General features: G+C 46.8%; 1 protein-coding gene across 2 annotated transcripts in view; it reads right to left on the bottom strand.

The window, feature by feature from the left end:
- Nucleotides 1-775: 775 nt before the first annotated feature.
- Nucleotides 776-14743, bottom strand: part of LOC109878875 (protein kinase C zeta type-like) — a 153409-nt gene continuing 139441 nt past the window's right edge. For both annotated transcript variants that reach the window (XM_031794727.1, XM_031794726.1), the window contains exon 15: nucleotides 776-4231. In XM_031794727.1, the coding sequence (XP_031650587.1) occupies nucleotides 4144-4231 (88 nt within the window). In that variant the 3' untranslated portion in view covers nucleotides 776-4143. The remainder of the gene's footprint in view (nucleotides 4232-14743) is intronic.

Below are 14743 nucleotides of genomic sequence, written 5' to 3'. Positions count from 1 at the left end.
CAGGACCCGGACTTGCCCAGAGCTGACTGTGGATAAATACTGTTTTGTTAAGACACTCCAGGACCCGGACTTGCCCAGAGCAGACTGTGGATAAATACTGTTTTGTTAAGACAGGTAAAAAATTAAACATTTAAGCCATGAGACAATGGATGGACATGGATTGTGTATGTGTGCCATTCAGAGGGTGAATGGGCAAGACAAAAGGTTTAAGTGCCTTTGAACAGGGTATGGTAGTAGGTGCCAGGCACACCGGTTTGTGTCAAGAACTGCAACACTGCTGGGTTTTTCACTCTCAACAGTCTCTCATGTGTATCAAGAATGGTCCACCATCCAAAGGACATCCAGCCAACTTGACACAACTGTGGGAAGCATTGGAGTCAACATGGGCCAGCATCCCTGTGGAACGCATTCGACATCTTGTAGAGTCCATGCCTCAACAAACTGAAGCTGTCCTGAGGGCAGGAGGGTGGTGCAACTCAGTATCAGGAAGCCGTTTTCATTTAGTATACATTTCTCAAACAAAATCTTGAGATAGAAATGGTTGAACAATTTTCTATGGGCTACAACATTTAACACACAAGAAAACAGCTTGCAAGTAATTATGAATTAAATTAGAAATGTGCATTTCAAAAGTATTGATTCTTTAAAACTAGCGACCAGACATCTAAGGGTTTCCCATAACATCGCAGTGTTACTTCCAAAGAAACTGCAGTGACAATATATTGAGCATCAAATGCTTTCCTCATGTGGCTACAGAGAACAAAAACGAGATCAGTTCACGGAAAAACATTTTTGTTTTTAATAATTACAGATATTTACAGAGATGCGTTAAAGCAGAATTAAGCACATCCAACCAGCAAATATGTTTTAAAACACACAAAAAATCATGTACTAAATACCATTTTTACAGATACTCTTTAAGGGAATCTCAATTGTATTGGGAGGAACCGCCAGTCTTCTGCTCTAATGCATTTTGAGGAGACGAGAGGAGACGAGAGGAGACGAGAATAGAGGATGTGAGGAATCAAAGAAAAAACAATTGAGATCCAACCTTTCTTTTCTCTTTTTCTGGTTTAAAATGGCCGTTGCTTTTAAGCGTTAGCAACAATTGCAGGAGCTACCGCTTCAGTTAATCCGTTGGTCTCTCGCCAGACAATGTCATGTGAATGTATTCCTTTTGAGTTCAACATAAAACACAGTTCATAAATAAAACAAAATGGTGACACTGATGTGATATCAAAAGTAAAAGGGCTTTGAAAAAGTGGAATCTCCCCTTACGTAGATGAAGAGAATGCTTGCTTGTTGAACTGTGTGTGTGTGTGTGTGTGTGTGTGTGTGTGTGTGTTTTCTCGAGTATGCGACTAATCTGTGGATATGCCACAGCTTCATTAATCTCGCCCCTATTCACTGATTACAGGTCAGTTGTAGTGCAGGTCAGCATGTGCACCTTAACAATGTCTTCCCCCACCACCATGTCCAGCCCTCAACTATTATAATCAGTGTAGCCTTCTGCTGTGCAGTCAAAGTCCAAATCACCAGCCTGCCAGTCACTGACATCCAACACAGTTTGTCACATTTTGCACCAGTGTACGCAGACAATAAGTTAAAAGGTTCAATCATTCAGGAGTGATGTAGCCCTGTACTGTATTTAACCATATATAACCATGCTTTCATCAGAAGCTGGCTACTGTGCTCCACAACGTTCATTTTAAAGAAGCAACCATTCAAATGGCATAAGACATGGGGCCTCATTTATAAAATGAGTTGTTATACAACATTTGAGCGTTCGATCAGTTCTCAAAATGTGACAATGCACAATTTAGAACGAGTTCCCCATTAAAACGTACTTCACTCACAATCTACGGCGATCAACTAACTTACATCTTTATGCTGTTTATGGCAACGTACTATGGCAACTTACCATGGCAACGTACTATGGCAACTTGGAATTGTTAAGATGTTCTAAGTGACGTAGTGTAGCCCAGACTTTAGTGCGGAGGACTATGCATTATCGTTCAGAATTCTGTTCACCCACAGACGATAGTTTGTGTTGTGATGATCAAGCTCAGGGTGATCATCAAGCTGAAGGTTGTTAAATCTTTAACTCTTAAAACATTGGCATAGTTTACATTTTAGTGTATGCACAATTAATGAACAAATCAGTGCATGAAAACTTCTTAGAATTGAGGACCTGTGGTCTTTATGAATGATGTGTTCCAATGGCTTTCTTCACCAGCAGACCAACCCACCAGGCAGCTGAAGGGAACTGACCAACCCATCAGGCAGCTGAAGGGAACTGACCAACCCACCAGGCAGCTGAAGGGAACTGACCAACCCACCAGGCAGCTGAAGGGAACTGACCAACCCATCAGGCAGCTGAAGGGAACTGACCAACCCACCAGGCAGCTGAAGGGAACTGACCAACCACCCAGGCAGCTGAAGGGAACTGACCAACCACCCAGGCAGCTGAATGGAACTGACCAACCCACCAGGCAGATGAATGGAACTGACCAACACACCAGGCAGCTGAATGGAACTGACCAACCCACCAGGCAGCTGAAGGGAACTGACCAACCACCCAGGCAGCTGAAGGGAACTGACCAACCCACCAGGCAGCTGAATGGAACTGACCAACCACCAGGCAGCTGAATGGAACTGACCAACCACCATGCAGCTGAAGGGAACTGACCAACCCCCCAGGCAGCTGAAGGGAACTGACCAACCCACCAGGCAGCTGAAGGGAACTGACCAACCCCCCAGGCAGCTGAAGGGAACTGACCAACCCCCCAGGCAGCTGAAGGGAACTGACCAACCCCCCAGGCAGCTGAAGGGAACTGACCAACCCACCAGGCAGCTGAAGGGAACTGACCAACCCACCAGGCAGCTGAAGGGAACTGACCAACCACCAGGCAGCTGAAGGGAACTGACCAACCCATCAAGCAGCTGAAGGGAACTGACCAACCCACCAGGCAGCTGAAGGGAACTGACCAACCCTCCAGGCAGCTGAAGGGAACTGACCAACCCACCAGGCAGCTGAAGGGAACTGACCAACCCACCAGGCAGCTGAAGGGAACTGACCAACTCACCAGGCAGCTGAAGGGAACTGACCAACCACCCAGGCAGCTGAAGGGAACTGACCAACCACCCAGGCAGCTGAAGGGAACTGACCAACCCACCAGGCAGCTGAAGGGAACTGACCGACCCACCAGGCAGCTGAAGGGAACTGACCGACCACCCAGGCAGCTGAATGGAACTGACCGACCACCCAGGCAGCTGAATGGAACTGACCAACCCACCAGGCAGCTGAAGGGAACTGACCGACCACCCAGGCAGCTGAATGGAACTGACCAACCACCCAGGCAGCTGAAGGGAAATGGAAACAATCGCTGAGTGCAATCAGAAACATGATGTAGATTAGATCTTTGAGGCACTTCTTAAATTAAAAAATGAATTGGCTGAAAATCAAACTGGCTGAAGAAAATAAACGAAGTCCATGGTCATGAATAAAAGGAACCATTTAGAATCAATAAAAAGACAGCTACCTACAGTAGAATACACAAGAATAACTTCTAGCATTATTTTTTTCCTTCATCATTGTACATTCTAGTTTTGCTCGAGGCAGCGAAGCTTCCTACAACATAAATTCAAGTTCTGAGTCGTAGAACCTTCATATTCCACCGGGGGGGGGGGGGGGGGGGGATGTAAAAGTCGGGTTCTACAATGGCAGGCACAGAATTACGTTGCTTTCTGCCGTGCTGCTGACACAGAAATTGAGTTGCTGGGGGAAACAATCAAAACCGCGAAGCCAAAAAAACAGGAAGACAATCAACAACTGAGTTTTGAGAATGTTCCTGTGTATTTTGTTGTGTTGACCACCTCCAAAGAGTTTTTCCCCGGCGACAGAATAATGCAATCCATTGTGGGAGATCCACGACAAAAGAAAAAAGGCTCCTTTTTGCATTTGTGTCCTCGAGCCTCGTCCCTCGTGCAAAGCCGAGAATTTCTTGTCCTCCCTTTGTTCTCCCTCCATCCCACTCCTCCTCGCCAGAGGGAGTTGTTCATTGATTTGGCTGAGAGAGGGGTGGGGGTGGACGGGGCAGTAGACAGACACAGGTGGGAGAAGAAAAGGAGGTCTCCTCCCCCTCATACAGACTCCTCCGTGGATAGCAGCAGGGGGTTGATGTATTCAAATCCCTCAAACTCAGACTGGTCTATTCTCTTGATGATGTCCCTGGGAGAGGAGAGAGGGAAAAGCAGAGAGAAAAATGAAGAGAAGGTCATTTTACTCTGAACAAATTACAAACATTACAATGTGCTACCTCAGCCTGATCACTGACACTTTACGCTTTCAAAAAAATGTTTGTACAAGGAAGTTATACGTAGAGAGGTATATTATACGTAGGGAGGTATATTATACATAGAGAGGTATATTATACGTAGAGAGGTATATTATACGTGAAGGGGTATATTATACCTAGTGAGGTATATTATACGTAGAGAGGTATATTACACGTAGTGAGGTATATTATACGTAGTGAGGTATATTATACGTAGTGAGGTATATTATACGTAGAGAGGTATATTATATGTGAAGGGGCATATTATACGTAGTGAGGTATATTATACGTAGAGAGGTATATTATACGTAGTGATCTATATTATACGTAGTGAGGTATATTATACGTAGTGAGGTATATTATACGTAGTGATCTATATTATAGGTAGTGAGGTATATTATACGTAGTGAGGTATATTATACGTAGTGAGGTATATTATATGTAGTGAGGTATATTATACGTAGAGAGGTATATTATACGTAGTGAGGTATATTATACGTAGTGAGGTATATTATACGTAGTGAGGTATATTATATGTAGTGAGGTATATTATACGTAGTGAGGTATATTATACGTAGTGAGGTATATTATACGTAGTGAGGTATATTATATGTAGTGAGGTATATTATACGTAGTGAGGTATATTATACGTAGTGATCTATATTATATGTAGTGAGGTATATTATACGTAGTGAGGTATATTATACGTAGTGATCTATATTATATGTAGTGAGGTATATTATACGTAGTGATCTATATTATACATAGTGAGGCATATTGTACGTAGTGAGGCATATTTTTTGTAGTGAGGTATATTATACATAGAGAGGTGTGCTGCTTTAAAGGGTGTGGACATGCCAGTGTAGAACTTCAGCAGTCACCTTACCTCTCCTATACACAGGGAATATATGGCAGTCGGAGGACAATAGTCCTATATGGATATTTACAGGAACAGCCTACAATAGATCTACCTGGTAGTCTACAGTAGATTCACCTGGTAGCCTACAGTAGACTCACCTGGTAGTCTACAGTAGATTCACCTGGTAGCCTACAGTAGACTCACCTGGTAGTCTACAGTAGATTCACCTGGTAGCCTAAAGGAGATTCACCTGGTAGTCTACAGTAGATTCACCTGGTAGCCTGCAGTAGATTCACCTGGTAGCCTACAGTAGATTTACCTGGTAGCCTACAGTAGATTCACCTGGTAGTCTACAGTAGATTCACCTGTAGTCTACAGTAGATTCACCTGGTAGCCTACAGTAGGTTCACCTGGTAGTCTACAGTAGAATCACCTGGTAGTCTACAGTAGATTCACCTGGTAGCCTACAGTAGATTCACCTAGTAGTCTACAGTATATTCACCTGGTAGTCACCTTGTAGCATACAGTAGATTCACCTAGTAGTCTACAGTAGATTCACCTGGTAGCCTACAGTAGATTCACCTGGTGTCTACAGTAGATTCACCTGGTAGTCTACAGTAGATTCACCTGATAGTCTACAGTAAATTCACCTGGTAGTCTACAATAGATTCACCTGATAGTCTACAGTAGATTCACCTGGTAGTCTACAGTAGATTCACCTGGTAGTCTACAGTAGATTCACCTGGTAGTCTACAGTAGATTCACCTGGTAGTCTACAGTAGATTCACCTGGTAGTCTACAGTATATTCACCTGGTATTCAACAGTAGATTCACCTGGTAGTCTACAGTAGATTCACCTGGTAGTCTACAGTAGATTCACCTGGTAGTCTACAGTAGATTCACCTGGTAGTCTACAGTAGATTCACCTGGTAGTCTACAGTAGATTCACCTGGTAGTCTACAGTAGATTCACCTGGTAGTCTACAGTAGATTCACCTGGTAGTCTACAGTAGATTCACCTGGTATTCTACAGTAGATTCACCTGGTATTCTACAGTAGATTCACCTGGCCTCTCCACTGTACTGATCTAACACACATATGGTTATTTTAAAATCGGCCATTAAACCCCAGCAAAGAAAAGAGCCCTTTGCGCAACATGAAAGAGTAGAAAAAAGAACAGCATGTTGTTGCCATGACAGTGAACTCTCCCTGTGCTTCTTTCTCTCCTCAGCAGAGGCCTTGGTTTGGTTCCATTAACAAAGTGGTAATCATCTTTATATGAAGTAATCATCTTTATTTGAAGCGAAACCGTGTCTGTCTTCCTGTGTCTGTCTCTCTCTGTGTCTGTTTCTCCCCCTCTCCCTGTCTGCCTCCCCCTCTCCCTGTCTGTCTCCCCCTCTCCCTGTCTATCTTCCCCTCTCCTCCCTGTCTGTCTCCCCCTCTCCCTGTCTGTCTCCCCCTCTCCCTGTCTGTCTTCCCCTCTCCTCCCTGTCTGTCTCCCCCTCCCCCCGTCTCTCTGCCCCTCTCCTCCCTGTCTGTCTCCCCCTCCCTCCGTCTCTCTGCCCCTCTCCTCCCTGTCTGTCTCCCCCTCCCCCCGTCTCTCTGCCCCTCTCCTCCCTCTTTGTCTCCCCCTCTCCCTGTCTATCTTCCCCTCTCCTCCCTGTCTGTCTCCCCCTCCCCCCGTCTCTCTGCCCCTCTACCGCCCTCCCTCTCCCTCCCTCCCTCTCCCTCTCTCCCATCCATCTGTCCGACTGACTGGTTTGGAGAGGCGATGTAAAAATAAGGGCCCATAAGGCTGAGGTTGAAAGTAGTTCACTACATAGGGAATAGGGTGCCATTTGAGACACAGACCTCATCTGTTGTAGTAAAGAGGGATGACCACACTCCCCAGGAAGCTAGGGAGGAGCAGGGAGGGTGGCGGAGTGGAGCCCCAGGAAGAAGGCCTCTTGCTGGGGAGAGGGAGAGAGATGCTTCCCTCCTGGGGATGTTGGTTGTCTTTATACTGGTCCTGGGTGGGTGAGGTTGTTTTGCTTGTAATGGTTGAGGTGAGGTTCAATGTTGGTAGAGCTGATCCTAGACTCGTTTTTTTTTTTCATTGTAATCTAGATCCAGACATACACTCTGTTGACTACAACACACCACCAAACCTTTATAATCACATTCAACACACTGAAATACCCTCAACAGTGTTCCAGTCTGGAAGATTCCATTGAATATTTTACAAATAGCTCCCCTATCCCTGAGCACACTTGGGTGCACACAGCTAGATATCACTGTAAATACATGTGAGTGAAGTCAGATAGTAGCGGCAGGCTTGAGGGAGAGGAAAAGAAAAGGGAGTGAAGTCAGATAGTAGCAGCAGGCTTGAGGGAGAGGAAAAGAAAAGGGAGTGAAGTCAGATAGTAGCAGCAGGCTTGAGGGAGAGGAAAAGAAAAGGGAGTGAAGTCAGATAGTAGCAGCAGGCTTGAGGGAGAGGAAAAGAAAAGGGAGTGAAGTCAGATAGTAGCAGCAGGCTTGAGGGAGAGGAAAAGAAAAGGGAGTGAAGTCAGATAGTAGCAGCAGGCTTGAGGGAGAGGAAAAGAAAAGGGAGTGAAGTCAGATAGTAGCAGCAGGCTTGAGGGAGAGGAAAAGAAAAGGGAGTGAAGTCAGATAGTAGCAGCAGGCTTGAGGGAGAGGAAAAGAAAAGGGAGTGAAGTCAGATAGTAGCAGCAGGCTTTGAGGGAGAGGAAAAGAAAAGGGAGTGAAGTCAGATAGTAGCAGCAGGCTTGAGGGAGAGGAAAATAAAAGGGAAAGGCACAAAACCACAAAAGGGAAACCGAGCGAGGTCTGGAGGGAACATTTGGGACGCAGGCCAAAAAAGTGTTCACTTGTGCAAATGTTGCCTAAAAGCTACCAGGGGAAAGGCAACGAGAAAGACACATGTAGAGAACGAGAGAGAGAGAGAGAAGAATACAGACATTGAGAGAGAGAAGGATACAGACATTGAGAGAGAGAAGGATACAGACATTGAGAGAGAGAGAGAGAAATCCAGGGAATTGTTCATTTGACCCATCCATGTCTATAGACAAAGCCCTTGAATCACTGTGGCTAGCCAAGGCCTAGAACATAGTGAATACTTATTGCTTTGAGTCTGCTCCTACTGGTCATTGACAAGGCGCTGGCAAATTAAACTCTCTCCTAGTCTCTCTCTGTCTCTCGCTCCCCATCTCTCTCCACACCCCCCTCCTAGTCTCTCTCTGTCTCTCGCTCCCCATCTCTCTCCCCACCCCTCCTCCTAGTCTCACTCTGTCTCTCGTTCCCCATCTCTCTCCCCACCCCTTTTCCTAGTCTCTCTCTGTCTCTCGCTCCCCATCTCTCCCCCCCTCTCTGTCTGTCGCCCTATCTTCCTTCTTCTCTGTCTGTCTCTCCCTGTGTCTGTCTCCCTCTGTGTCTGTCGCCTGCGTGTCTGTCGCCCACTGTGTCTGTCGCCTGCGTGTCTGTCGCCCACTGTGTCTGTCGCCTGCGTGTCTGTCGCCCACTGTGTCTGTCTCCCTCTGTGTCTGTCTCCCTCTGTGTCTGTCGCCTGTGTGTCTGTCGCCCTCTGTGTCTGTCTCCCTCTGTGTCTGTCTCCCCGTGTGTCTGTCTCCCTCTGTGTCTGTCTCCCTCTGTGTCTGTCGCCTGCGTGTCTGTCGCCCTCTGTGTCTGTCTCCCTCTGTGTCTGTCTGCCCGTGTGTCTGTCCCTCCGTGTGTCTGTCTCCCTCTGTGTGTCTGTCTCCCTCTGTGTGCCTGTCTCTGACTGTGTGTCTGTCTCTCTCTCTCTCTGTTACTGTCTCTCTCCTTGACTCTCTCTCTCTGTGTGTCTGTCTCTCTCTGTGTGTCTGTCTCTCTATCTCCCTCCCCGTCCCCGTCTCTCTCCCCCTCTCCCCCTACTTCCTCTGTCTCTCTGTCTGACTGACTGTTTTATTCTCCCTCTGTCTCTCTGTCTGACTGACTGTTTTACTCTCCCCCTGTCTCTCTGTCTGACTGACTGTTTTACTCTCCCTCTGTCTGACTGACTGTTTTACTCTCCCTCTGTCTCTCTGTCTGACTAACTGTTTTATTCTCCCTCTGTCTCTCTGTCTGACTGACTGTTTTACTCTCCCTCTGTCTCTCTGTCTGACTGAATGTTTTACTCTCCCTCTGTCTCTCTGTCTGACTGACTGTTTTATTCTCCTTCTGTCTCTCTGTCTGACTGACTGTTTTATTCTCCCTCTGTCTCTCTGTCTGACTGACTGTTTTACTCTCCCCCTGTCTCTCTGTCTGACTGACTGTTTTACTCTCCCCTGTCTCTCTGTCTGACTGACTGTTTTACTCTCCCCCTGTCTCCCTGTCTGACTGACTGTTTTACTATCCCTCTGTCTCTCTGACTGACTGACTGTTTTCCTCTCCCCTGTCTCTCTGTCTGACTGACTGTTTTACTCTCCCTCTGTCTCTCTGACTGTTTTACTCTCCCTCTGTCTCTCTGACTGTTTTCCTCTCCCCTGTCTCTCTGTCTGACTGACTGTTTTACTCTCCCTCTGTCTCTCTGTCTGTTTTACTCTCCCTCTGTCTCCCTGTCTGACTGACTGTTTTATTCTCCCTCTGTCTCTCTGTCTGACTGACTGTTTTACTCTCCCCCTGTCTCTCTGTCTGACTGACTGTTTTACTCTCCCTCTGTCTGACTGACTGTTTTACTCTCCCTCTGTCTCTCTGTCTGTTTTACTCTCCCTCTGTCTCTCTGTCTGACTGACTGTTTTATTCTCCCTCTGTCTCTCTGTCTGACTGACTGTTTTACTCTCCCTCTGTCTCTCTGTCTGACTGACTGTTTTACTCTCCCTCTGTCTCTCTGCCTGACTGACTGTTTTATTCTCCTTCTGTCTCTCTGTCTGACTGACTGTTTTATTCTCCCTCTGTCTGACTGTTTTACTCTCCCTCTGTCTCTCTGTCTGACTGACTGTTTTACTCTCCCTCTGTCTCTCTGTCTGACTGTTTTACTCTCCCCCTGTCTCCCTGTCTGACTGAATGTTTTACTCTCCCCCTGTCTCTTTGTCTGACTGACTATTTTACTCTCCCTCTGTCTCCCTGTCTGACTGACTGTTTTACTCTCCCCCTGTCTCTCTGTCTGACTGACTGTTTTACTCTCCCCCTGTCTCTCTGTCTGACTGACTGTTTTACTCTCCCCCTGTCTCCCTGTCTGACTGGCTGTTTTCCTCTCCCCTGTCTCTCTGTCTGACTGACTGTTTTACTCTCCCCCTGTCTCTCTGTCTGACTGACTGTTTTACTCTCCCTCTGTCTGACTGACTGTTTTACTCTCCCTCTGTCTCTCTGTCTGACTAACTGTTTTATTCTCCCTCTGTCTCTCTGTCTGACTGACTGTTTTACTCTCCCTCTGTCTCTCTGTCTGACTGAATGTTTTACTCTCCCTCTGTCTCTCTGTCTGACTGACTGTTTTATTCTCCTTCTGTCTCTCTGTCTGACTGACTGTTTTATTCTCCCTCTGTCTCTCTGTCTGACTGACTGTTTTACTCTCCCCCTGTCTCTCTGTCTGACTGACTGTTTTACTCTCCCCTGTCTCTCTGTCTGACTGACTGTTTTACTCTCCCCCTGTCTCCCTGTCTGACTGACTGTTTTACTACCCCTCTGTCTCTCTGTCTGACTGACTGTTTTCCTCTCCCCTGTCTCTCTGTCTGACTGACTGTTTTACTCTCCCTCTGTCTCTCTGTCTGACTGACTGTTTTACTCTCCCTCTGTCTCTCTGACTGTTTTCCTCTCCCCTGTCTCTCTGTCTGACTGACTGTTTTACTCTCCCTCTGTCTCTCTGTCTGACTGTTTTACTCTCCCTCTGTCTCTCTGTCTGTTTTACTCTCCCTCTGTCTCCCTGTCTGACTGACTGTTTTATTCTCCCTCTGTCTCTCTGTCTGACTGACTGTTTTACTCTCCCCCTGTCTCTCTGTCTGACTGACTGTTTTACTCTCCCTCTGTCTGACTGACTGTTTTACTCTCCCTCTGTCTCTCTGTCTGTTTTACTCTCCCTCTGTCTCTCTGTCTGACTGACTGTTTTATTCTCCCTCTGTCTCTCTGTCTGACTGACTGTTTTACTCTCCCTCTGTCTCTCTGTCTGACTGACTGTTTTACTCTCCCTCTGTCTCTCTGCCTGACTGACTGTTTTATTCTCCTTCTGTCTCTCTGTCTGACTGACTGTTTTATTCTCCCTCTGTCTGACTGTTTACTCTCCCTCTGTCTCTCTGTCTGACTGACTGTTTTACTCTCCCTCTGTCTCTCTGTCTGACTGTTTTACTCTCCCCCTGTCTCCCTGTCTGACTGAATGTTTTACTCTCCCCCTGTCTCTCTGTCTGACTGACTATTTTACTCTCCCTCTGTCTCCCTGTCTGACTGACTGTTTTACTCTCCCCCTGTCTCTCTGTCTGACTGACTGTTTTACTCTCCCCCTGCCTCTCTGTCTGACTGACTGTTTTACTCTCCCTCTGTCTGACTGACTGTTTTACTCTCCCTCTGTCTCTCTGTCTGACTAACTGTTTTATTCTCCCTCTGTCTCCCTGTCTGACTGGCTGTTTTCCTCTCCCCTGTCTCTCTGTCTGACTGACTGTTTTACTCTCCCCCTGTCTCTCTGTCTGACTGACTGTTTTACTCTCACTCTGTCTGACTGACTGTTTTACTCTCCCTCTGTCTCTCTGTCTGACTAACTGTTTTATTCTCCCTCTGTCTCTCTGTCTGACTGACTGTTTTACTCTCCCTCTGTCTCTCTGTCTGACTGAATGTTTTACTCTCCCTCTGTCTCTCTGTCTGACTGACTGTTTTATTCTCCTTCTGTCTCTCTGTCTGACTGACTGTTTTATTCTCCCTCTGTCTCTCTGTCTGACTGACTGTTTTACTCTCCCCCTGTCTCTCTGTCTGACTGACTGTTTTACTCTCCCCTGTCTCTCTGTCTGACTGACTGTTTTACTCTCCCCCTGTCTCCCTGTCTGACTGACTGTTTTACTACCCCTCTGTCTCTCTGTCTGACTGACTGTTTTCCTCTCCCCTGTCTCTCTGTCTGACTGACTGTTTTACTCTCCCTCTGTCTCTCTGTCTGACTGACTGTTTTACTCTCCCTCTGTCTCTCTGTCTGACTGTTTTACTCTCCCTCTGTCTCTCTGTCTGTTTTACTCTCCCTCTGTCTCCCTGTCTGACTGACTGTTTTATTCTCCCTCTGTCTCTCTGTCTGACTGACTGTTTTACTCTCCCCCTGTCTCTCTGTCTGACTGACTGTTTTACTCTCCCTCTGTCTGACTGACTGTTTTACTCTCCCTCTGTCTCTCTGTCTGTTTTACTCTCCCTCTGTCTCTCTGTCTGACTGACTGTTTTATTCTCCCTCTGTCTCTCTGTCTGACTGACTGTTTTACTCTCCCTCTGTCTCTCTGTCTGACTGACTGTTTTACTCTCCCTCTGTCTCTCTGCCTGACTGACTGTTTTATTCTCCTTCTGTCTCTCTGTCTGACTGACTGTTTTATTCTCCCTCTGTCTGACTGTTTTACTCTCCCTCTGTCTCTCTGTCTGACTGACTGTTTTACTCTCCCTCTGTCTCTCTGTCTGACTGTTTTACTCTCCCCCTGTCTCCCTGTCTGACTGAATGTTTTACTCTCCCCCTGTCTCTCTGTCTGACTGACTATTTTACTCTCCCTCTGTCTCCCTGTCTGACTGACTGTTTTACTCTCCCCCTGTCTCTCTGTCTGACTGACTGTTTTACTCTCCCCCTGTCTCTCTGTCTGACTGACTGTTTTACTCTCCCCCTGTCTCCCTGTCTGACTGGCTGTTTTCCTCTCCCCTGTCTCTCTGTCTGACTGACTGTTTTACTCTCCCTCTGTCTCTCTGTCTGACTGTTTTACTCTCCCTCTGTCTCTCTGTCTGACTGTTTTACTCTCCCTCTGCCTCTCTGACTGTTTTCCTCTCCCCTGTCTCTCTGTCTGACTGACTGTTTTACTCTCCCTCTGTCTCTCTGTCTGACTGTTTTACTCTCCCTCTGTCTCTCTGTCTGACTGACTGTTTTATTCTCCCTCTGTCTCTCTGTCTGACTGACTGTTTTATTCTCCCTCTGTCTCTCTGTCTGACTGACTGTTTTACTCTCCCTCTGTCTCTCTGTCTGACTGACTGTTTTACTCTCCCTCTGTCTCTCTGTCTGACTGACTGTTTTAACTCTCCCTCTGTCTCTCTGTCTGACTGTTTTACTCTCCCCCTGTCTCCCTGAATGTTTTACTCTCCCCCTGTCTCTCTGTCTGACTGACTATTTTACTCTCCCTCTGTCTCCCTGTCTGACTGACTGTTTTACTCTCCCCCTGTCTCTCTGTCTGACTGACTGTTTTACTCTCCCCCTGTCTCTCTGTCTGACTGACTGTTTTACTCTCCCCCTGTCTCCCTGTCTGACTGGCTGTTTTCCTCTCCTCTGTCTGACTGACTGTTTTACTCTCCCTCTGTCTCTCTGTCTGACTGTTTTACTCTCCCTCTGTCTCTCTGTCTGACTGTTTTACTCTCCCTCTGTCTCTCTGACTGTTTTCCTCTCCCCTGTCTCTCTGTCTGACTGACTGTTTTACTCTCCCTCTGTCTCTCTGTCTGACTGTTTTACTCTCCCTCTGTCTCTCTGTCTGTTTTACTCTCCCTCTGTCTCTCTGTCTGACTTACTGTTTTACTCTCCCTCTGTCTCTCTGTCTGACTGACTGTTTTACTCTCCCTCTGTCTCTCTGTCTGACTGACTCTTTTACTCTCCCTCTGTCTCTCTGTCTGACTGACTGTTTTACTCTCCCTCTCTGTCTGACAAACTGTTTTATTCTCCCTCTGTCTCTCTGTCTGTCTGACTGTTTTACTCTCCCCCCGTCTCCCTGTCTGACTGACTGTTTTACTCTCCCCCTGTCTCTCTGTCTGACTGACTGTTTACTCTCCCTCTGTCTCTCTGTCTGACTGACTGTTTTACTCTCCCCTCCACCTCTTTCTCTGTTTCTCTTCCCCTCCCTCCCTCCCTCCCTCCCTCCCTCCCTCCCTCCCTCCCTCCCTCCCTCCCTCAGCTCCTTCTCAGGAAGTTAGGGTTTTTTATGCAGCAAAGTAAATTGCCAATGAGAAGGGTTTACCCTCTTTCTTCCCCTCCCTCCCTCCCTCCCTCCCTCCCTCCCTCCCTCCCTCCCTCCCTCCCTCCCTCCTGGGAGGTGCACCTCAGTAGACACACCTCGACTGCTGTGTCAGAACGCCAGAGGTACTGTGGGTTTCTATCCAGGGTAGATGGGTAGATAGACAATATGCCTTTTTAGGGCTCGAAACAGAGAAAGGCAGGTAAGATACAGAATTTGAGGTTGAAACTGACATTTTTTATGTCATTTTTTTTTTATACCAGATATGGACTGATAGGGATTGAGTTTCAAGTAGTTTGAAAACTGTATGTTCCTAGAAATTCCTTGAATTTGTGTTGTTCATCTGATCGCCAATACATCTATATAGAATGCTGAATGATTACAAACCAAACATTGAGCCTGAACATCACAATTAGACCACGATGGATCATTTAA

This window comes from Oncorhynchus kisutch, linkage group LG17 (assembly GCF_002021735.2).
Source record: "Oncorhynchus kisutch isolate 150728-3 linkage group LG17, Okis_V2, whole genome shotgun sequence".
Lineage (NCBI taxonomy): Eukaryota > Metazoa > Chordata > Actinopteri > Salmoniformes > Salmonidae > Oncorhynchus > Oncorhynchus kisutch.
This window is presented reverse-complemented; position numbering and strand designations above follow the sequence as displayed.